The following is a 23,524-nucleotide window of genomic DNA, read 5'->3' on the forward strand; positions in this document are numbered from 1 at the left end:
CCCTTCAAAAGAATGTGTTGAATGACGCCACTATAGTATACAGTAGTGGTAGTAGCGTCATTTTTAACCATAAATAGGCATTTGTAATTGGTGGCGAGATGTCAATTTGTAGAGCCTGGACACAATTGTTTCAGCATTCAATAACACTACATTGATACCTAGCACTGAGCCTACCATTAGTAGACCTCCGTTGTAAATGTTGACAAAGTACAATTTGAAATGGGTCATTACGTAAACAAGACCGTTGTAGAAATGTAGAAACTGTTTCAATGGGTACACTGGAACTTGAGGTGCGTCTTTCATTTCAGGGCATAACTGCTCTCTCATTCCTCCCAGCTCGATTCCTGTGAATGCAACTCCTTCCTCCTTAGGTATACTACCTACTCACGCTTCTAATATGATGCTCCTTTGTTTTTTGCTCTATTTCTATTATGATGAATTTTCCACTCTGTGTCTCTGACAACAATACAATTTCCAGACATTAAGTAGTCGGATCTATTTAGATATTATTGCATGTGGGATGTCATAAATGGCAGCTCAGAAGGCTTGCCTAAGTTATATATCTCCCTGTACTCCAAACCCAATTCCACACAATCAAGTAGAGGATGCCTGCCTTGCTTTCTAACAGTCTCCTTGAAGGGTGCCTAGTGGCTGCAGTGTTCTTTACTTGGGGGATCCGATTTGGCTTCACTAATCCTCTCTTCCCTGCCTCTCTTTTCTTTCCCCTTCCTTTCTTCTCTCTTTATCAGTCCCAGCCCTGTTTAACATAAGCTCCTATGTGAGTGACACCTTTGTAAAAATCAGCTGGACTGCCGGGGACAAGCAACAGGACTCTCAGCTTTATGTCACTTATATGAATAACCGTAAGCTACTCTCTAACCCCCACAGCTTTTTAAAAAAGTAGCACATTGCTAGTGTATTACTCTTTTTTTAAATGGACGCATGCAGTTATATGTCATAAGTAGGGCTGTTACGGTGACCATATTACCCCCACACCGGCGGTCACGAGTCATGATGGTACTCAAATTCCATGTGACCGTTTAGTAATTGTAATTAGGCTTCTCCAAGCTTTGATGCTGCTGATGGTCATTAGTAGCTTACTGAACTGGCGAACTACTCTATTGTCCCTCTAATCACTCTGACATCAATGCAAATGTAATAAAAAATCGAATCAAACACTTCATGGGAGCCTATGAGCTAATGTTGCTCAACAATTCTATAGGCTATCTAATTGCGTGAGAAAACAGAGTGATGGCCTCTATTAAAAAGAGGATGATCCCATCAGCTTTCTATAGGCTAGACTTACTATATTTATTTCTCCACCTTCGTAATATTAAGCAAATTGCTTCTCTTTAAAACAGGAGTAAAGTCTACCTGGCTGGCATGAAAATGAATCACGGGAAAGGCATCCTTCATTCGCGACTTAAGTGCACAGATGACATGTTTTTTCCCCCCGCTGCCCCTGTTCAATACAAGTGCATGATAATGGTCCATTCTAAATTAAAACTAATTTCACACATATATTATTTAGTATATGTAAAGACAAGACAAGACAATATTAGCCTATCACTTCTGAATTATATATTATCAATGATGCCCAGCTTAAGAATAACTGTGCATGCATTTTTTTGTAACTTTTTCAAATCATAATCGCACACCTCATGTAGCCTAGCCCATAGGCATATGTGTTATGATAAGGTTTGTATCACAACTAAAGTGGCCAAATAACTTCTTAAAATGAAGCACATGAATCCGCTTTACAATGGGTGTAGTACCTAACTGGCATACATACGCAGAGCGAGTGTTTTCAAGTTTGGGGAAGCTAATTTTCACCATAAAAATGCACCTTTATAATAAAATCATTACATGCATAATTGCATTTGTGGTGTTTTCCTGCTAATGGAACATTTGCGCCTTCTGTGTGTGCGCATTGCTGTGAAGAAATAGCCTATTCGTTTATCAACATTTTAAGCTAAAGTTCTCATCTGTTGCGTCGGGCTCATTGCTTAAAACAGGTTTTTTATATGCTAGTGGTTGTATTACATTTGGACCTTTCACATCCCACAATTGTCCCAGACTATGTTTGGAATATTTATTTCTCGCACAGAATGTCAACTTTTGTACTATGGGGATAGTAGATTGACATATTCTAGTGCTTCTTCTGTTTGTTTGGCCTACTCATCTTGTTGGCTGATGAAAAGTAAATGTGGAAAGTTCTTCCAATATCTTCAATATGCGCCTTGGAATTGGATAAGGATGCACGCAGTTGCGTCCCCGATGTGTCGGTCTTCACTTGTAGCCTGTGAGGAAGACCCAATCATGTGACTGAGAGCCATGTGAGTGAGAGGTGCTTCGGGCAGGCAGTAGGGAGAAGGGATTTATAATTATTATATTCAGCGAAAGGGCATAACGGCTACTGGCCGCAAAATACATTATTCTTTTTAGGGAAATTAGGGACACACAAATGGGATGCAGCCTGGAAATCCGAGGCATTATCAAGTGCTTGTCAAATTGTGAATGAGAGACTGATGAAGTGTGTGCGGCCTGTGCAAGTAACAAAGCAGAACTCTTGCCTTTCATGGAACTTTTTTCAAATCATCATTAGAGTCACATCATACAGCCTTAGAATGTATTAAAAAGCTAAACATATAGCCCAACATTTGTATCACAATTAAAGTTACATAAATAACTAAATTAAGCATATAGGAGTACCTGTTTCTTTGTTAACCGCTCCACACAGAATGCATGTGTGGAGAAAAGATCCTTTCTATTTTATTCAACTAGGTTCAATTGTATTCTTCATACTATAAAATAATATAAAATAATGTTACGGAATTCTAAGCAAATCTTTTCTCTTAAATGAACTAGTGTAGCTCAAATCTATATGGCATAGCCAGATCAGGACCATGCAGAGTATGCTATTCTGTTCTTCTGAAATAGATTACATTTTCTTCATATCTTTAGACCTGTCTAAAATAAATACTGGATTTATTGTGATGGTGTAGGCTATATTGCATGGATTTATTTGACTTTTTAAAATGTAGATGTTCTAAAGGTCTGCATCAGTAACTTGTAGGCTATGTGTGGAAGACAGGAGATGCTAAATGTGTTTATGTTAATTAACGGTCAATTACAGTGCGACCGGTAGTTTTTTGCTTGACAATCAGCAGCTGACAAAATTTCATGACCGCCACAGCCCTAGTTATAAGGATATATAAGGCTTGACTGTACTGTATGCACAAACTGACTTATATTGCATTTCAGTAACTTACAATTATTTATACTTTGTTTCCATGATCTGAAATGTAAACAATGTATTTTTCAGTGTTGTTGTTGTAGAAGTAGCGTTTAGCATGGCGATAGTCCTTACCATGTGCTGCTAGCCTGACTAATAACACCTGATGGTTGTGCGAATCCTGTAGGTGAAGGTAACTGGAGGATTTCAGAAGCAGTAAACACTTCTAAGAATTTCCACTTGATTGACGGGCTGGAGCCTGGGACGGTGTACACTGTGCGTCTCTTGGCTAAGTCACAGCTCGATAATGCTAGTATTTTCGAAGACGTTATACAGACCAGTGTTAAAGGTAAGAGAGAATAGTCCCATGTTGTGCAATTGGTAGCCATCAACTGTCCATTCCACTCACAACAACAGAATACCAGATTGACAAGCATTTGTTGACAATTATCGACAGCGTCTGTGGTGAGATGTGTTTTCATTTCCTGTGTCCTTTGTTTTATATTATTTTATAAGTGATTGACAAATGTTATCAGGGGAAAGTGAAACAATCAAACAATAGGGGATATCATTGTACTTTTGAGGTCTGTTGAGGAAAAAAAGTTATTTTCATGACCTCAACGGACTTCCATATGGTTCACATGCCAATCTGTTTTCTAATGTACTCGTTTTATATGAGTTGTTTAGGGCATGGGGCAAACTAACCTCATTTGTCTGTTTGGGGTGGGTTAGGTTTGGCCAGTCTTCACTTGGGAGTTTCTACCCAGGGCTGGTTCATCGGGATGATGTGCGCTGTGGCTCTTCTCACCCTCACCGTGCTCATCGCATGCTTCGTGACCCGCAACAAGGGTGGCAAATACGCAGGTACGCCACCTCACCCAAACATGTCTTCCAGTGTCCAAGGTCAGTTTTGTCTTTGAACTTCGCTGGTTTTGGCATCTATTTAATTCTATAGAGGAAATAAATTGCTTTTCAACTCACCAACCGAACATTAACCTATTGTTTTCAATGGTGATTTTTGTATTTACTAACAAATTTAATGCCTGTTAATTTCCTGATTTGAGTGAACCTGGCCAACAGCTTCAGCTTTGTTGTAGTGAGGTGCGTACTGGCGGCTGAGAAGTCAGGCGCAGGAGAGCGAAAACTGATTTACAGCGGTGTCGTTTAATATCCATAAACCACCGTCAACAGAACAATACAAATAAATGGGTCAAACAAAACCCGGTAATACCAGCATACCGTGCACAAGCACTACAAGAAAACAATTATGGACAAGGACATGGGGAACAGAGGGTTAAATACACAACTTGTAATTGATGGAATTGGAACCAGGTGTGATGGAAGACAAGAAAAAAACAATGGAAAATGAAAAGTGGATCAGCGATGGCTAGAAGGTCGGCAACTTCAACTGCCGAACACCGCCCGAACTAGGAGAGGGACCAACTTCGGCGGAAGTTGTGACGTGTGGGAATGCTCTTTGCATAACGTGCATGCCAATCAGTCCATGCATGTGGGAAATCAGACAAACCCCATTCAACCATGTGTGTGAAACATCGGCAAGGTGCTAGAGGCCTTCTTTCATTCCCAATTGTCCCTCCTCTCTGTGCTGTGGCCCTCGTGTCCCAGCCCGGCACCACTGATTACTGGGGTTGTCAAAAAGACAGGTTGGAATCAGCCAGCTTTGTTCCCCTTCTCCGCCTTCACCTGGACCCGGCCCTGGCTCTTCTCGAGCCTTTGTGCACCCGTCTCGGCCTCACAAAGGTGTTGCTGTCTCACCCACTCTCTTTCGCTCTCACCATTTCCGCCTGTGGGAGCTGTTAACATGAACACTGAATATTTCATCACCCCTGTATTCCCTCCTTTACTTGTCCTGATGCTTTTCATGAAACCCCTCTCCTTTGTATCTCGCAAAAGCCCCTTTATTTTTTAATCATATTTACACATAGAGCTGTTGGAAATCGCTTTGAACAGACGCACAAAAGAGCACTCAGGATGGTTGAGGAGATATTTTTGTTGTTCATATCCTTCTGTGGTTTCAACTGAGAAAATTACACATTTGTGTTACATACGTGTTGTGAAATAAAGGACACACTAACATTTGGTGCCGTAATAGGGTGTCGGGCCACCACGAGCTGCCAGAACAACGTCAATGCGCCTTGGAATACATTCTACAAGTGTCTGGATCTCTATTCTTCCACAAGAAAATCCCATAATTTTGTGTTTGGTTGATTGTGGTGGAAAGCGCTGTCTCAGGCACCGCTCCAGAATCTCCCATAACTTTCAATTGGGTTGAGATCTGGTGACTGAGACGGCCATGGCATATGGTTTACAGTGGGTTTCATGCTCATCTAACAATTCAATGACCACTTGTGGACTGGGGCATTGTCATCCTGAAGGAGACGACTCCCATCAGTATAGAAATTCTTCATCATCGGTTGAAGGTGATCACTCAGAATGGCTATTTATTGGTATTTTTGTTTACTTTTTGTTTGCCCTCTTGAGTGGACCTGCGACCCACACTATACCAGCTCAAACAACTGAAGTGTTTCCTTTATCTTGGCCTACAGTAGAACCCTCTATGAATGGTTCTTCACATAACCGTCTATGAAGGGTTCTACAAAAAAGGTTTTATCTAAATTAATCCAATCTGTTAGTAGTTAGACTTATTTCACCTTTTACTGAGATGTCTTTTCCAGTTTAGATGATTTAGGTAGTCTCACGAATTAATCTTCCCTACCCTGTCAGTCATTCTGAATGTGGGTTGCAGGACTTGAATGCCTGATGTGGCTTGTAAACCAGGAGATTCAGACTACTGCGATAGAGTATAGCTAGGCCCTCAAAGAAAGGCCTTTAAAATGTAACTTTTTATGACAATACATTACATATATCAAAGGCTAATAAGGCTGGTTGAACTGTTCATACAGGGTTCTAAGAAGAACCCTTCAAAGATAAAACGGTTCTCAATTTAAATCTTCATAGAAAGTTCTAGAAAGAACCTTTAGATGATAAAAGGGTGATTAGTAGAACCATTTTGTTGTGTGAAAGTTGAATGTAAATTATGCATGTTCTCAGCTTAGTTTTATTGTTGCCTTGCAACAATAAAGGAAGAACCCTTCATACAGTAGAGGGTTCTAGGTTGAACCCTCTGAAAAGGGTTTACCTAGCACCAAAAAGGGTTCTCCTATCGAGACAAGCTGAAGAACCCTATATGGTTCAACTAAGCAGAGTACCTTTTAAAGGTTACCTTTTTAAAGGTTCATCCTGTCACTCGATATTTCAGGGATGGAATGCAATCAAACATGTACACCTGAAAACCACACTGACTCTTCCTGGTACATGTCATTTGATCAATCAAAATAATACTGTTTTGTACTGAAGGTAGGACTGCTTTTTCTCAATGCAGGGACAATGTTACTTTCTCACAACCGGGATCTGCCACAGTGTCGTTTTGAAAGATGTCCGGTCACATTTTCTATTAAACTTCATGAATAAGACAATATAAATGCTTATAAATGCTTTATTCACTATAATAAATGTTCCTAATCTTTATGAATGGTAATGCTTATGAATGTTTATGATTATATAAGGAGGAACTATTTATCAATTATTTATACATTTTTCATGAAAATGTTGTGAAGTGTTACGACAATCTCCTTCCCTTAAATGTAATTGAATGAAAACATTCTGAGAGTCTGTATAGAGCTTTCTGGTACTAGGCTAATAGAACATGTTTCAATCTTGCAGTAAAGGAAAAGGAGGATCTCCACCCTGAAGTTGAGTCCCAGGGCATGAATGATGACACATTCTGTGATTACAGGTGAGCCATTTGCTATTGTTCTTGAGAATGGTGAGATTTAATATGGAAGTGCTTACATTGACAGCAATATGTATTTTCACTATAATGTATTTATGATTGAGCTTTGTGGCAATGAGATTAGAAGAACTTCTGTACTTTTCATGATTTTCTTACTGTACATCTCTCTTGTCCCGAAAGAAAACCTTATATGCATGCGCTTTTCTTGGATCAGCACAGAAATGGAAGCAGCTAAGTAAACAAAAAATGTAGGTAGTTGTTAAATTGATAAGGTAATGTAGAGTAGGATATTGTGTACAGTATATGTTTTGTCAATGTGTGTCTGGGTGGGTGCATGTGCACTTCCGTAAAATCTCAAACACATTTGTTGTACGTTGCTCCCTATGTAGTAGATGTGCTTTAAAACGTGATTTATTCTGAGACATGTAGGACAAAATACTTCCTTCAAAGCTGGAAAAAAAACTAAACGGGCGGTCAAAGGCGAGACATCTTTTGATGACCAAAGTCATCAAAAATCAGTGATGTACTTCCATCTCTGTCATGTCTGTGTGACCACGCATTGCCCAGTTAACTCCTCTCTCAAAGAGAGCAATGCGCTGCAGCTGAGGTCGAGGAGGAAGTTGGATTCAGATTCAAAACAGGCTGCCTAAGTATGGTTCTCAATCAGAGACAACGATTGACAGCTGCCTCTGATTGGGAACCATACCAGCCCAAAACCAGAAATACAAAAACATAGAACAACACATAGAATGCCCACCCCAACTTACGCCCTGACCAAACTAAAATAGAGACATAAAAAAGGAACTAAGGTCAGGACGTGACAATAGCTGTGTTCGAATACTCATAACCGTACTATTTGTGACATGAATTGAGTAAATAGTATGCCTATTGGTCATAGTATGGATATAGTTAGTATACCAAATGTTCCTGGATGCCGTACTAAACTTGGCAAAATACGAACTATACACGCATAGGACACTATTTCCGTACCTTTAGGGCCCATAATGCAATTCTTCAGAAAATGGCCGTGGCTTCACAACATTTTCAGATTTGACGAAATTGGTGGAAAATATGCAGCCAAAGTCCGACGAGCGAAAACAAATTCATTGAACTAACTAATGACAAATGTTAAGAAAATGTTGGGCAGTGTAATAAAGTAATGACTTTTCAATCCTTACGAGCCGCATAGCATTACAGCAGTATGTACTAGTATGTTAGTTAGTTACCTAACGTTAGTTGGATAATAATACATCGAACTTGCCAGGCAGTATATTAACTATATGCTATCTCAGGTTTATTGACTTGATTATTCACATTCTTAGCGAAGTGGTATAGTTGTTGTGCGTTTCAATGGACATTGTTAATTCATTGTTAAATCATCAATGCTCTGGATAACATAACAGCCTAACCAGCTCTGCTATGGTGAGTAAAATGGTCAGTGTGAAGTGTGTCATTTGTGTCTGGAAGTAGCTAGCCAACGTTAGCCAGTTAGCTTGGGTGCTTGACTGCCGTTGAACGCTCGGATCAACCCTACTCCTTGGCCAGAGAGTTCAGGGTGTGCTTTGAACGCTCTGAGAGCGAAACACTCCGAATTTACAGTCTGACAACGCTCTGGATTTACGAACGCCGAGAGCGCACTCCGACACTGCAGATTGAATTTACGGACACTCACAAAATCGTAAAATGTTTAGCTAGTCATTTGTTATGCTAAAAAGCTAGCAAGAGGTTCCATAGCAACAGCATCAACTTCCGGTACACAGGTAAAGCTCTAGTATGCTCAACTAAAATAATACCGTTAGTTTACAGTATACTAAAATGAACTAATAGTATGCAGTATATACTCATTAAGTATGTAGTATACAGTAGGTTTAGTATGGGTATTCGAACACAGCCCATGATGGGTCGCACCGGCTGCCGCACTTCACCAATAAACATAACACTTCGTGTTATATAGGCACTTGTTTGCCAGCTCTGATGTAGAAAAAAGAAAGAGAGATTGGTAGCAATTCAAATGAGGCCAGTGTAAACTGAAACATTACCGAATATCATACTGATATGAGAAGATTAATGTTGGATGATTTAATAGATTGAAAATTATTTCTTAAAGGCCTGATATGTAAATCTTCACATCTTTAACTTAATGCTTCCCCGAATCAATTGTCTCATGTTTGTGTTGACTATTCAGTGTGTACAACCATTTGATAAATTATCATATCACACTGAATTATGAATGCTAAATGGGACAGAGATAATGTAGAGTATTACCACATATTGATGGTCCTGGGCTTTAGTGAGGGTGATAAGAAATCCTTGGTACTGAGGTGACCCTTTGTCTTGTCGAGAGACACCTGCAAGCTGGCCATGTGCCCAGTCTTAAATTGGCATCTAATCTCCTTGGCCCCGGCGTGCTCCCATGGGAATACCAGGAATGACAGGCTGTTTGTCTGGGATTGCATATGGCCACTCTGTACGGAATGAGCAGCACTCGGGCAATTTCCATCTAAAGAGATTTGAAATTGCCTTCCGTCCTGAAGCCTTGGCAATTAGCAATTAGTGAAGTGAAGGGATTGTACGGTGGTAGCCTCACCCCGCCTCCCTTGCCCCCCCCATCCACCCTTTCCCCATCAAAACCACACCCCCACCCGCTATGTTAAAGCCATGCTAGCTGTGTGTGTTTCCGTGTGCATGTACGCACACGTCTGTGAGTTTGTTTGTGTGAGCATGTCTGTGTGCGAGTGTGTGTGTATATCAGTGTTAAAGCTGCAATATGTCACTTTTTGGGCGACCCAACCAAATTCACATAGAAATGTGTGTTATAGATCTGTCATTCTCATTGAAAGCAAGTCTAAGAATCGGTAGATATGTTCTATATCCACTATTTCTATGCCTCCCGTTTTGATGTTCAGTTTTTGCATATTTTACTTTCAGTTTTGTACACCAGCTTCAAACAGCTGAAAAGACAATATTTTTGGTTATGGAAAATATATTTAGCAGCGGTTTAGATCAGGGATGGGCAACTTTGATGCGGGTGGTATCCACAAAAAAAATTAACTCATCATGAGGGGCTGCAGTGGCTCGTGGGTCAATGTAGCCACATCCATACCTCCCCACCCATTGTAGTTACGCCCCTTCGTGATAGCAAAGAAAACAAAACATTTATTTTAGTTAATTTTCTGCTAAATATTGCCGTTTTAAATCAAGTTTGCTGCAATTCTACACCTTTTGCATTGCGGCGGAGAGAAGATTTTGCAATTTCTAACAAATTTCATGCAATTCTACTCATTTTGCCATGGGATGGAGAGAAAACAATATCTGTTTTACAATTCATTTCATGTAATTCTACACATTTTGCCATAGTGGGTATGCAAATGTTTACAATTTTTAATATGATAACTGATGATCAATTGGCATGTCACGTGATCAATTGGCATGTCACGTGATCTGGGTTTGGCATCTTTTATTCAGTGAAACACACAAAACATTAAAGAATAACGAAAGGTGACGACAATGGCGTGCTGACATACAACTACCCATAAACAATATCCCACAAAACACAGGTTGAAACAAGCTACCTAAATATGATCCCTAATTAGAGACAACGATTACCAGCTGTCTCTAATTGGGAATCATACAAAATCACCAACATATAAAAAAAATAGAACCCCACATAGAAAATATAAACTAGACTAACCCCCAGTCACGCCCTGACCTACTCTACCATAGGAAATAAAGGCTCTCTATGGTCAGGACGTGATAGGACACCACCCCAGTCGGTAATTCTGCCATGCTTACTACAATTTTAGGTAGTTTGCCGCTAGACTAATTTTACCAATCTAAACAATTTCCTGACATGGGCAAATTGAGTGACTGCTGATGCACAACCACATTTTGAAATTTTGCCTTGTGTTGAGACCCCAACTGAGTTCCCAAAAAATGTAATAAATATATTAAAGAAACTACAAAAGGGCGCCAGTTGCCCATCCATGGTTTAGATGGTACAATAATTCTCTACACTATACTTGCTTGTTTTGTCACCAACTGAAATTAGATACTATTTCTACATAGTGCATATTTAATTTAGTCAACTATAACTACATTTTACAAAAAAATATTAATTTAATTATCTATTTTCCCTGAACAAAAACGAATGACGATAACGAGACGAGATATATAAATATAACAAATTATTTTTCATTTCAGTTGAAGAAAATGTGATGGGACAAGAGTTCCACGAGACTAATTGTAACGGTTTTCATGCGATGAAAGAGAGTCGGACCAAAATGCAGCGTGTAGATTGCGATCCATGTTTAATAAACAAACGTAAACACGAATCAATACAAATACTACAAAAACAAAAGAACGTAACGAAAACCGAAACAGCCTATACTAGTGTAAACTAACACAGAGACAGGAACAAGGACACTAAGGACAATCACCCACGAAGCACACAAAGAATATGGCTGCCTAAATATGGTTCTGACTGACAGCTCCTTGCAGACTGACAGCTCCGGCTGCGCTAAACAGGCGGGAGACTCCAGCAGCGCTGTAGAGGAGGAAGGCTCTGGCTGCGCTAAACAGGCGGGAGACTCCAGCAGCGCAGGAGAGGAGGAAGGCTCTGGCTGCGCTAAACAGACGGGAGACTCCAGCAGCGCAGGAGAGGAAGAAGGCTCTGGCTGCGCTGAACAGGCGATGCGCACAGTAGGTCTGATGCGTGGTGCTGGCACTGGTGGTACTGGGCCGAGGACACGCACAGGAAGCCTGGTGCGGGGAGCAGCCACCGGAGGGCTGGTGTGTGGAGGTGGCACAGGATAGACCGGACTGTGCATGCGCACTGGAGCTCTTGAGCTCCGAGCCTGCCCAACTTTACCTGGCTCAATGCCCACTCTAGCCCGGCCAATACGAGGACCTGGTTGGTATATACCGCACCGGGCTATGCACCCGCACTGGAGACACCGTGCGCTCCACAGTATAACACGGTGCCTGCCCGGTCTCTTTAGCCCCCCGGTAAGCACAGGAAGTTTGCGCAGGTCTCCTACCTGGCGTAGCCATACTCCCTGTGAGCTCCCCCCCAAGAAATTTTTGGGGCTGACTCTCAGGCTTCCTTCCGCGTCGCCGTGCTTGCTTCGCCATCTCCATTCTCATATACCCTTCTTCGCATTACCAAAGTAAATCCCAGGCTTCTCCTCATACCAAAGCCTCTCAGCTCTCGCCGCCTCTAGTTCTTCTTTGGGGCGGCGATATTCTCCAGGCTGATCCCAGGGTCCTTCTCCAAACAATTTGTCCTCCCATGTCGATACCTCCTTTTGTTGCTCCTTGGGGCGGCTACACTCCCCTGGTTTAGCCCAGGGTCCTCTCCCGTCGAGGATTATCTCCCAAGTCCAAAAGTCCTTTTTACGCTGCTCCTGCTGCTGCCTTTGCTGTTTCTCCTGTGGCTCCTGCCTGTTGACACGCTGCTTGGTCCGTTTGTGGTGGGTGATTCTGTAATGGTTTTCATGCATTACATTTACATTTACATTTAAGTCATTTAGCAGACGCTCTTATCCAGAGCGACTTACAAATGCGGTGAAAGAGAGTCGGACCAAAATGCAGCGTGTAGATTGCGATCCATGTTTAATATACAAACGTAAACACGAATCAATACAAATACTACAAAAACAAAAGAACGTAACGAAAACTGAAACAGCCTATACTAGTGTAAACTAACACAGAGACAGGATCAAGGACACTAAGGACAATCACCCACGAAACACACAAAGAATATGGCTGCCTAAATATGGTTCCCAATCAGAGACAACGATAATCACCTGACTCTGATTGAGAACTGCCTCAGGCAGCCATAGACTAACGCTAGACATCCCACAAAACCCCCAGACAAAAACACACCACAATAACCCATGTCACACCCTGGCCTGACCGAATAAATGAAGAATAAACATAATATATTTTGACCAGGGCGTGACACTAGTGGACATTACATTTGCCATGAAGTGTCTTTTTATCTGTTTTGTTCAGGCATACGCATGCATGCCTTTGCAGAATATTTTTAAAGTAACTGTCCAGTGAAAATCTCACTTTTAAAAGTTCATATTCTGTTAACTCATAACCAAATAATGTTGACTCGTCCTTTGTGACCAGAGCACACGTTTTAGAAAAAACACTTCAAAAATCCAACCTCAAACTTGTATCAAACCAGCTGTTTCAAAAATGCCTGCTATTTACTTATATAACGTGACGTAATGTTGGCTCATTGGCTGAGCTGGCCAATCAGCTGTTTACTTTCATTAATATTTTTAATGACCGGTATTCGCCTTCACCATTCTGTTGTTGGAGTTACGGCTGTGCGATGTACCGTATTTAAGTACTAAAGTCCAAGTTGGTTGCGGTATATGACCTATATACCACAGCTAAGGGCTGTTCTTATGCACGACGCAATGTGGAGTGCCTGGATACAGCCCTGAGCCGTGGCATATGGGCCATATACCACAAAACCCAGAGGTGTCTTATTGCATTATAAACTGGTTATCAATTTAATTAGAACAGTAAAAATACATGTTTTGTCATACACGTGGTATATGGTATGTTATAAACTGTGTGGTTCGAGCGCTGAATGCTGATTGGCTGACAGTCGTGGTATATCAGACTGTATGACAAAACATTTATTTTTACTGCTCTACTTACATTGGTAACCAAAGTCTGTTAAAGTCTGTAAAGAAATAATAATATCTCCTCTCTTACTTTCATATTGGCCATTTTTGCTCTGATCACGTCAGAAGCTGCATTGCCATGTTGCAGTGGCTTTTTCCCAATTTTTAAAATACGAATGCTATTTCAGTATTTATTTGCCAGATCCACAGGACATAACAAGTGTAAAACAGTAGAGGAGAGTGGGGTAAGTTGAGTATTTCATTCAGCATCACTCCGTCAATGGAAATATAGTATTCTTTCTAACAATGATATCTATATACATTTCAGGATGTTGTGAATCCCTGGAAATAATTAGAATTAATGTAAACAGTACAGTTTTGAAAATAGCTTGTTCAAAAAAATTGTATTTTGACAAAACCTACCCCTGGTATGGACAGGAGCAGTTAAGCTGCCTACAAATGTCTGTAGTGAATTAAATATTACCACCACCCTTTTAAAACTTTAGTTTCCAAGATGGCATAGCAGTCAGACGTCCTTTGTCCTCGTCTTGTCGTGTCCCGTGTATATACAGTGGGGGAGGGAAGTATTTAGTCAGCCACCAATTGTGCAAGTTCTCCCACTTAAAAAGATGAGAGAGGCCTGTAATTTTCATCATAGGTACACTTCAACTATGACAGGCAAAATGAGAAGAAAAAAAATCCAGAAAATCACATTGTAGGATTTTTAATGAATTTATTTGCAAATTATGGTGGAAAATAAGTATTAGGTCAATAATAAAAGTTTATCTCAAAACTTTGTTATATACCCTTTGTTGGCAATGACAGAGGTCAAATGTTTTCTGTAAGCATTCACAAGGTTTTCACACACTGTTGCTGGTATTTTGGCCCATTCCTCCAAGCAGATCTCCTCTAGAGATTTTCTATGGGGTTGAGATCTGGAGACTGGCTAGGCCACTACAGGATCTTGAAATGCTTTTTACGAAGCCACTCCTTCGTTGCCCGGGCGGTGTGTTTGGGATCATTGTCATGCTGAAAGACCCAGCCACGTTTCATCTTCAATGCCCTTGCTGATGGAAGGAGGTTTTCACTCAAAATCTCACGATACATGGCCCCATTCATTCTTTCCTTTACATGGATCAGTCTTCCTGGTCCCTTTGCAGAAAAACAGCCCCAAAGCATGATGTTTCCACCGCCTTGCTTCACAGTATGTATGGTGTTCTTTGGATGCAACTCAGCATTCTTTGTCCTCCAAACACGACGAGTTGAGTTTTTACCAAAAAGTTATATTTCGGTTTCATCTGACCATATGACATTCTCCCAATCTTCTTCTGGATCATCCAAATGCTATCTAGCAAACTTCAGACGGGCCTGGACATGTACTGGCTTAAGCAGGGGGACACGTCTGGCACTGCAGGATTTGCTTCCCTGGCGGCGTAGTGTGTTACTGATGGTAGGCTTTGTTACTTTGGTCCCAGCTCTCTGCAGGTCATTCACTAGGTCCCCCCATGTGGTTCTAGGATTTTTGCTCACCGTTCTTGTGATCATTTTGCCCCCACGGGGTGAGATCTTGCGTGGAGCCCCAGATCGAGGGAGATTATCAGTGGTCTTGTATGTCTTCCATTTCCTAATAATTGCTCCCACAGTTGATTTCTTCAAACCAAGCTGCTTACCTATTGCAGTTTCAGTCTTCCCAGCCTGGTGCAGGTCTACAATTTTGTTTCTGGTGTCCTTTGACAGCTCTTTGGTCTTGGCCATAGTGGAGTTTGGAGTGTGACTGTTTGAGGTTGTGGACAGGTGACTTTTATACAGATAACAAGTTCAAACAGGTGCCATCAATACAGGTAACGAGTGGAGGACAGAGGAGCCTCTTAAAGAAGAAGTTGCAGGTCTGTGAGAGCCAGAAATCTTGCTTGTTTGTAGGTGACCAAATACTTATTTTCCACCATAATTTGCAAATAAATGATTTTCTGGATTTTTTTCCCCCATTTTGTCTATCATAGTTGAAGTGTACCTATGATGAAAATTACAGGCCTCTCTCATCTTTTTTTTTGCCCCACTGTATATATTGACATCTTTTCTTTGTATATCTTTATATATATCTTTATATATATATATTTTTTTTTTTTTTTCTAAAAACTCAACTTCAAAACATTCTACCTGCAACCCGCCTCACCAATTTATATATATAAAAAAAAGTATTATTCACCTCGAAATCTGAAATCCACAACAGAAGCTAGCCAGAAGCTAGCCAGTTCACTGGCTAATGTTAATATTCAGCTAACCACGGTTGTCGGTCATCCTATCCTTTAGCTCGAAAAGCTATCGCCAGTTTTGTACAAAGCAACTCAAACCAGAGCATACAGGACCTATTTTCTCTCCATATTCCCGGATTTCTATCGCAAGCTCTGGACATTTACACCTGGATCTTGCAGCTAGCTAGCTGCTATCTGAGTGACTTACGTCGGTCCCGGAGCAAACATGAATTATTCTGGAGCTAGCCAGCTGAAGAGTTCTGTCAGCCACTCCTGAGCTACAATCACTTATCCAGACCCGTTTTACTGCTGACGCAGAGCCCCACCGGGCCTTCACGACTGGAACACCAACGTTATCTGCCTGAGGGAGTTATCCAAAAGGCCCCTCTGTCGCGACATTACCTGAACGCCCATCTGCGGCCCGCTAATCGTTAGCTGTCTTATTGGCTGCTATCTGAATGGGGCAATCGGACAATTTTCTTGGGTCACTATAACTATGTCTATTTTGCCAATTGGATTGGTCCCCTCTACCACACGGAACCCCACTAATCTACAGATGGAAACGCACGAGGTGGCTAAAAACAGACCTCCATCATCTGCCAGCTTGCTACCCATGGCCCGGCTAGCTGTCTGAATCGCCGTGACCCCAACCATCCTCACTACTCACTGGACCCTTATGATCACTCGGCTAAGCATGCCTCTCCTTAATGTCAATATGCCTTGTCCATTGCTGTTCTGGTTCGTGTTTATTGGCTTATTTCACTGTAGAGCCTCTAGCCCTGCTCATTATACCTTATCCAATCTTTCAGTTCCATCATCCACACATGCGATGACATCACCTGGTTTCAATGAAGTTTCTAGAGACAATATCTCTCATCATCACTCAATACCTAGGTTTACCTCAACTGTATTTATATCCTACCATACCTTTGTCTGTACATTATACCTTGAAGCTATTTTATCGCCCCCAGAAACCTGCTCATTTTACTCTCTGTTCCAGATGTCCTAGACAACCTATTCTCATAGCTTTTAGCCGTACCCTTATCCTACTCCTCCTCTGTTCCTCTGGTGATGTAGAGGTGAATCCAGGCCCTGCAGTGCCTAGCTCCACTCCTATTCCCCAGGCGCTCTCTTTTGATGACGTCTGTAACCATAATAGCCTTGGTTTCATGCATGTTAACATTAGAATCCTCCTCCCTAAGTTTGTTTTATTCACTGGTTTAGCACACTCTGCCAACTCGGATGTCCTAGCCATGTCTGAATCCTGGCTTAGGAAGACCACCAAAACCTCTGAACTATCCATCCCTAACTACAACATTTTCAGACAAGATAGAATGACCAAAGGGGGCGGTATTGCAATCTACTGCAGAGATAGCCTGCAGAGTTCTGTCCTACTATCCAGGTCTGTACTCAAACAATTTGAACTTCTACTTTTAAAAATCCACCTCTCTAAAAACAAGTCTCTCACCGTTGCCACCTGCTATAGACCACCCTCTGCCCCCAGCTGTGCTCTGGACACCATATGTGAACTGATTGACCTCCATCTATCTTCAGAGCTCGTGCTGCTAGGTGACCTAAACTGGAGCATGCTTAACACCCCAGCCATCCTACAATCTAAGCTTGATGCCCTCAATCTCACACAAATGATCAATGAACCTACCAGGTACCACCCCAAAGCCGTAAACACGGGCACCCTCATAGATATCATCCTAACCAACTTGCCCTCTAAATACACCTCTGCTGTTTTTAACCAAGATCTCGGCGATCACTGCCTCATTGCCTGCATGGTTCAGCGGTCAAACGACTTCCACTCATCACTGTCAATCGCTCCCTGAAACACTTCAACGAGCAGACCTTTCTAATCGACCTGGCCCCGGGATCCTGCAAGGATATTGACTTAATCACGTTAGTGGAGGATGTCTGTTTTTTTTTTAAATGCCTTCCTCACCATCTTAAATAAGCATGCCCCATTCAAGAAATTTAGAACCAGTAACATATATATCCCTTGGTTTCTCTCCAGACCTGAATGCCCTTAAACAACACAAAAACATCCTATGGCGTTCTGCATTAGCATCGAACCGCCCCCGTGATATGCAACTTTTCAGGGAAGTTAGAAACCAATATACACAGGCAGTTAGAAAAGCCAAGCCTGGGGCCTCCCGGGTGGCACAGTGGCCAAGGGCACCATACTGCAGCCACCAGCTGCGCCACCAGAGACCCTGGGTTCACGCCCAGGCCCCGTCATAACCAGCCATGACCGGGAGGTCCGTGGTGCAACGCACAATTGGCCTAGCGTTGTCCGGGTTAGGGAGGGTTTGGCCGGTAGGGATATCCTTGTCTCATCACACACCAGTGACTCCTGTGGCAGGCCAGGCACAGCTCACCAAGTGCAACCAAGGTTGCCATGTGCATGGTGTTTCCTCCGACACATTGGTGCAGCTGGCTTCCAGGTTGGATGCGTGCTGTGTTAAGAAGCAGTGCGGCTTGGCTAGGTTGTGTATCGTCTCTCCCGAGCCCGTACAGGAGTTGTAGCGATGAGACAAGATAGTTGCTACTAACAATTGGATACCACAAAATTGGGGAGAAAAAGGGGTAAAAAAAAAGAACAAAAGCCAAGGCTAGCTTTTTCAAGCAGAAGTTTGTTTCCTGCAACACAAACTCAAAAAAGTTCTGGGAAACTGTAAAGTCCATGGAGAATACGAACACCTCCTCCCAGCTGCCACTGCACTGAGGATAGGAAACTCTGTCACCACCGATAAATCCACTATAATTGAGAATTTCAATAAGCATTTTTCTACGGCTGGCCAGGCTTTCCACCTGGCTACCGCTACCCCAGTCAACAGCACAGCACCCCCCACAGCAACTTGCCCAAGCCTTCCCCATTTCTCCAGCTGATGTTCTGAAAGAGCTGCAAAATCTGGACCCCTACAAATCAGAAGGGCTAGACAATCTGGACCCTTTCTTTCTAAAATTATCTGCCGAAATTGTTACAACCCCTATTACTAGCCTGTTCAACCTCTCTTTCGTGTCATCTGAGATTCCCAAAGATTGGAAAGCAGCTGCGGTCATCCCCCTCTTCAAAGGGGGGGAGACTCTTGACCCAAACTGCCACAGATCTATATCTATCCTACCCTGCCTTTCTAATGTCTTCGAAAGCCAAGTCAACAAACAGATTACCGACCATTTCGAATCCCACCATACCTTCTCCGCTATGCAATCTGGTTTCAGAGCTGGTCATGGGTGCACCTCAACCACACTCAAGGTCCTAAATGATATCTTAACCGCCATCCATAAGAAACAATACTGTGCAGCCGTATTCATTGACCTGGCCAAGACTTTCGACTCTGTCAATCACCACATCCTCATCGGCAGACTCGATAGCCTTGGTTTCTCAAATGATTGCCTCACCTGGTTCACCAACTTCTTCTCTGATAGAGTTCAGTGCGTCAAATCGGGGGGCATGTTGTCCGGGCCTCTGGCAGTCTCTATGGGGGTGCCTCAGGGTTCAATTACAGGACCGACTCTCTTCTCTGTATACATCAATGATGTCGCTCTTGCTACTGGTGAGTCTCTGATCCACCTCTATGCAGACGACACCATTCTGTATACTTCTGGCCTTTATCTGGACACTGTGTTATCAACCCTCCAGATGAGCTTCAATGCCATACAACTCTCCTTCCGTGGCCTCCAACTGCTCTTAAATACAAGTAAAACTAAGTGCATGCTTTTCAACTGATCGATGCCTGCACATGCATGCACGTCCAACATCACTACTCTGGACGGTTCTGACTTAGAATATATGGACAACTACAAATACCTAGGTGTCGGGTTAGACTGTAAACTCTCCTTCCAGACTCACATCAAACATCTCCAATCCAAAGTTAAATCTAGAATAGGCTTCCTATTTCGCAAACAAAGCATCCTTCACTCATGCTGCCAAACATACCCTCGTAAAACTGACCATCCTACTGATCCTCGACTTCGGCGATATCATTTACAAAATAGCCTCCAATACCCTACTCAATAAATTGGATGCAGTCTTTCACAGTGCCATCCGTTTTGTCACCAAAGCCCCATATACTACCCACCACTGCGACCTGTACGCTCTCGTTGGCTGGCCCTCGCTTCATACTCGTCGACAAACCCACTGGCTCCAGGTCATCTACAAGACCCTGCTAGGTAAAGTCCCCCCTTATCTCAGCTCGCTGGTCACCATAGCAGCATGCGCTCCATCAGGTATATCTCTCTGGTCACCCCCAAAACCAATTCCCCCTTTGGCCGCCTCTCCTTCCAGTTCTCTGCTGCCAATGACTGGAACAAACTGCAAAAATCTCTGAAACTGGAAACACTTATCCCCCTCACTAGCTTTAAGCACCAGCTGTCAGAGCAGCTCACAAATTACTGCACTTGTACATAGCCCATCTACTGTATAATTTAGCCCAAACAACTACCTCTTCCCCTAATGTATTTATTTATTTTGCTCCTTTGCACCCTATTATTTATATTTCTACTTTGCACATTCTTCCACTGCCAATCTATCATTCCAGTGTTTTACTTGCTATATTGTATTTACTTCGCCACCATGGCCTTTTTTTGCCTTTACCTCTCTTATCTCACCTCATTTGCTCACATCGTATATAGACTTGTTTATACTGTATTATTGACTGTATGTTTGTTTTACTCCATATGTAACTCTGTGTTGTTGTATGTGTCGAACTGCTTTGCTTTATCTTGACCAGGTCGCAATTGTAAATGAGAACTTGTTCTCAACTTGCCTACCTGGTTAAATAAAGGTGAAATTAAAAATAAAAAAATCATATCATGTCTCCTTTTTTCCCCAAACACAATTCCATACAATCACAATAGCTTTTTGTCTTTGAATAATTGTAAGCATCTCTTAACACAGGCTTAACACCTAACAACCACGTTGTACTATTTAAAACACTTTTAACATAGTCCAGGCCCTGTTGTTACCTCATATCCCAGCGATAATGCCTTGAATTACGCCTGGGAAGAAAACACTTCAATTTGCTCAACTTGCCATTTGCTCAACCATTGGCTCAATTTAACTCATGGCCATTGGCTCGACTTACCCCAAGGCAAACATTTGGACTATATTAGCCCGCATAGTGCTAATATACACTTTCATGCTAGGTTTATTGAAGCTTATAGAGATGCCAACTGATGTATAGAACAATATTATCTACTTTGGTTTAGGTACAATACATTCTTTTGACTTAAAATCTGTTTTTTTGGACTTGCTTTCCACTTTTTCCATGTGGTTTCTTCCTTCACAGACTCAATGAAAATGATGACCACTTCCTAATAATTTGGTCAAATTATACATTTTGTGTATGGTTTCCTAGAAACAAGGGAGGCTCAACTTAACCCTTCGGCTCAACTTCACCCTTCGGCTCAGCTTCACCCTTCGGCTCAGCTTAACCCTTAACCCTTAACCCTTAACCCTTTATACATAAAAAGTGACTGGTAGTAGGATATACATGTGAACTGAGCTGAAAAGTGACTGGTAGCAGGAATATATAACTATGCATGGTAATATATACAGCTCATTTGGAAAGTATTCAGACCCCTTGACTTTTCCCACATGTTGTTACGTTACAGACTTATTCTAAAAATGATTCAATTGTCCCCCCCTCAATCTACACACAAGACCCCACAATGCCAAATCCAAAACAGGGTTTTAGACATTTTTGCCAATGTATAAAAAATGTAATATCACCTTTTACATACTGTAAGTATTCAGACCCTTTACTCAGTACTTTGTTGAAGCATCTTCAGCAGCGACTACAGCCTCGACTCTTCTTGGGTGTGACGGTACAAGCTTAGCACAACTGTATTTGGGGAGTTTCTCCCATTCTTCTCTGCAGATCCTGTCAAGCTCTGTCAGGTCTCTCCAGAGATGCTCAATCTGGTTCAAGTCTGGGCTCTGGCTGGGCCACTCAAGGACATTCAGAGACTTGTCCCGAAGCCACTCCTGCATTGTCTTGGCTGTGTGCTTTGGGTCGTTGTCCTGTTGGAAGTGAAACTTCGCCCCAGTCTGAGGTCCTGAGCGCTCTGGATCATCAAATATCTCTATGTACTTTGCTCCATTCATCTTTCCTTCGATCCTGACTAGTCTCCTGGTCCCTTCTGCTAGACAACTTGCCACCACCATGCTTCACCGTAGGGATGGTCCCAGGTTTCCTCCAGATGTGACGCTTGGTATTCAGGCCAAAGAGTTCAATATTGATTTCATCAGACCAGAGAATCTTGTTTCTCATGGTCTGAGAGTCTTTATGTGCCTTTTGGCAAACTCCAAACGGGCTGTCATGTGCCTTTCACTGAGGACTGGCTTCCGTCTGCCTACTCTACCATAAAGGCCTGATTGGTGGAGTGCTGCAGAGATGGTTGTCCTTCTGGAAGATTCTCCCATCTCCACAGAGGAACTTTGGAGTTCTGTCAGAGTGACATTGGGTTCTTGGTCACCTCCCTGACCAAGGCCCTTCTCCCCCGATTGCCAGCTCTAGGAAGAGTCTTAGTGGTTCCCAACTTCTTCCATTTAACTGTGTTCTTGGGGACCTTCAATGCTGCAGAAATTGTTTGGTATCCTTCCCCAGATCTGTGTCTTGACACAATCCTGTCTCTGAGCTCTATGGACAATTCCTTTGACCCCATGTCTTGGTATTTGCTCTGACATGCACTGTCAACTGTGGGACCTTATATAGGCAGGTGTGTCTCTTCCAAATCATGTCCAATCATTTGAATTTACCACAGGTGGACTCCAATCAAGTTGTAGAAACATCTCAAGGATGATGAAAGGAAACAGGATGCACTACACTCTCAAAGCAAAGGGTCTGAATACTTATGTAAATAAGATATTTCTGTTTTTATGTGTTAATATATTTGCAGCAAAAAACTGTTTTTGCTGTCATTTTGGGGTATTGTGTGTTGATTGATGATGAAAATGTTTTGTTTAATCAATTTTAGAATTAGGATGTAACATAATATATTGTGGAAAAAGTCATGAGGTCTGAATACTTTCCAAATGTAAACAGGAGTAATAGTGACCAGTAGCAGGATAAATAGATAAATGTTATTGGAAATTGATAGTCAATGGACAGCAGCGTAATGGGGTAATACATCTCATCAATAATATTTTTAGCAGCAGCGTAGGTTGTGTCTGAGCGGGTAGAGATCTGAGGATGGGCATATAGTCAGTGTGGATAGTCTGTGGGAGAGGGAGAGCAGTAGTTGTTAGCCATTTAACGGTCTTATAGCCAGGGGATGGAAGCTGTTTAGGAGTCCGTTGGTCAGAGCCTTGATGTACCACCTACCGGACGGGAGCATGGAGAAGAGTCTTTGTCAATTTTTCAGGCCTTTCTAAGACAACGCCTGGCATATACTATTTGCTAAATAGTATTGCTGTAATAATTATGTCATTGTTGGAAAGCTCAGATACTTCCCTCTTTAAGTGAATAATTGATCCCCCTCAGATGGTGATGACGAGGAAAGAATTGGAGCTATAAATTGTTTCAACTTTATCCAGCTATTTAACCACAGCCAGAATTGACCATAGAGT

General features: G+C 42.1%; 1 protein-coding gene across 5 annotated transcripts in view; it reads left to right on the forward strand.

The window, feature by feature from the left end:
* The window catches only part of LOC135504380 (neural cell adhesion molecule L1-like protein), a 146,663-nt gene that overhangs the window by 115,737 nt on the left and 7,402 nt on the right, over window positions 1–23,524 (forward strand). For 3 of the 5 annotated variants that reach the window (XM_064922929.1, XM_064922926.1, XM_064922928.1), the window contains exons 23-24: window positions 3,968–4,099; window positions 6,980–7,052. In XM_064922929.1, coding sequence (XP_064779001.1) covers window positions 3,968–4,099; window positions 6,980–7,052 — 205 coding nt within the window. Of the gene's footprint in view, window positions 1–744; window positions 864–3,422; window positions 3,585–3,967; window positions 4,100–6,979; window positions 7,053–23,524 lie in introns of all 5 variants that reach the window. The other 2 variants (XM_064922931.1, XM_064922930.1) reach the window with 2 other exon arrangements.

Source organism: Oncorhynchus masou, chromosome 18 (assembly GCF_036934945.1).
Source record: "Oncorhynchus masou masou isolate Uvic2021 chromosome 18, UVic_Omas_1.1, whole genome shotgun sequence".
Lineage (NCBI taxonomy): Eukaryota > Metazoa > Chordata > Actinopteri > Salmoniformes > Salmonidae > Oncorhynchus > Oncorhynchus masou.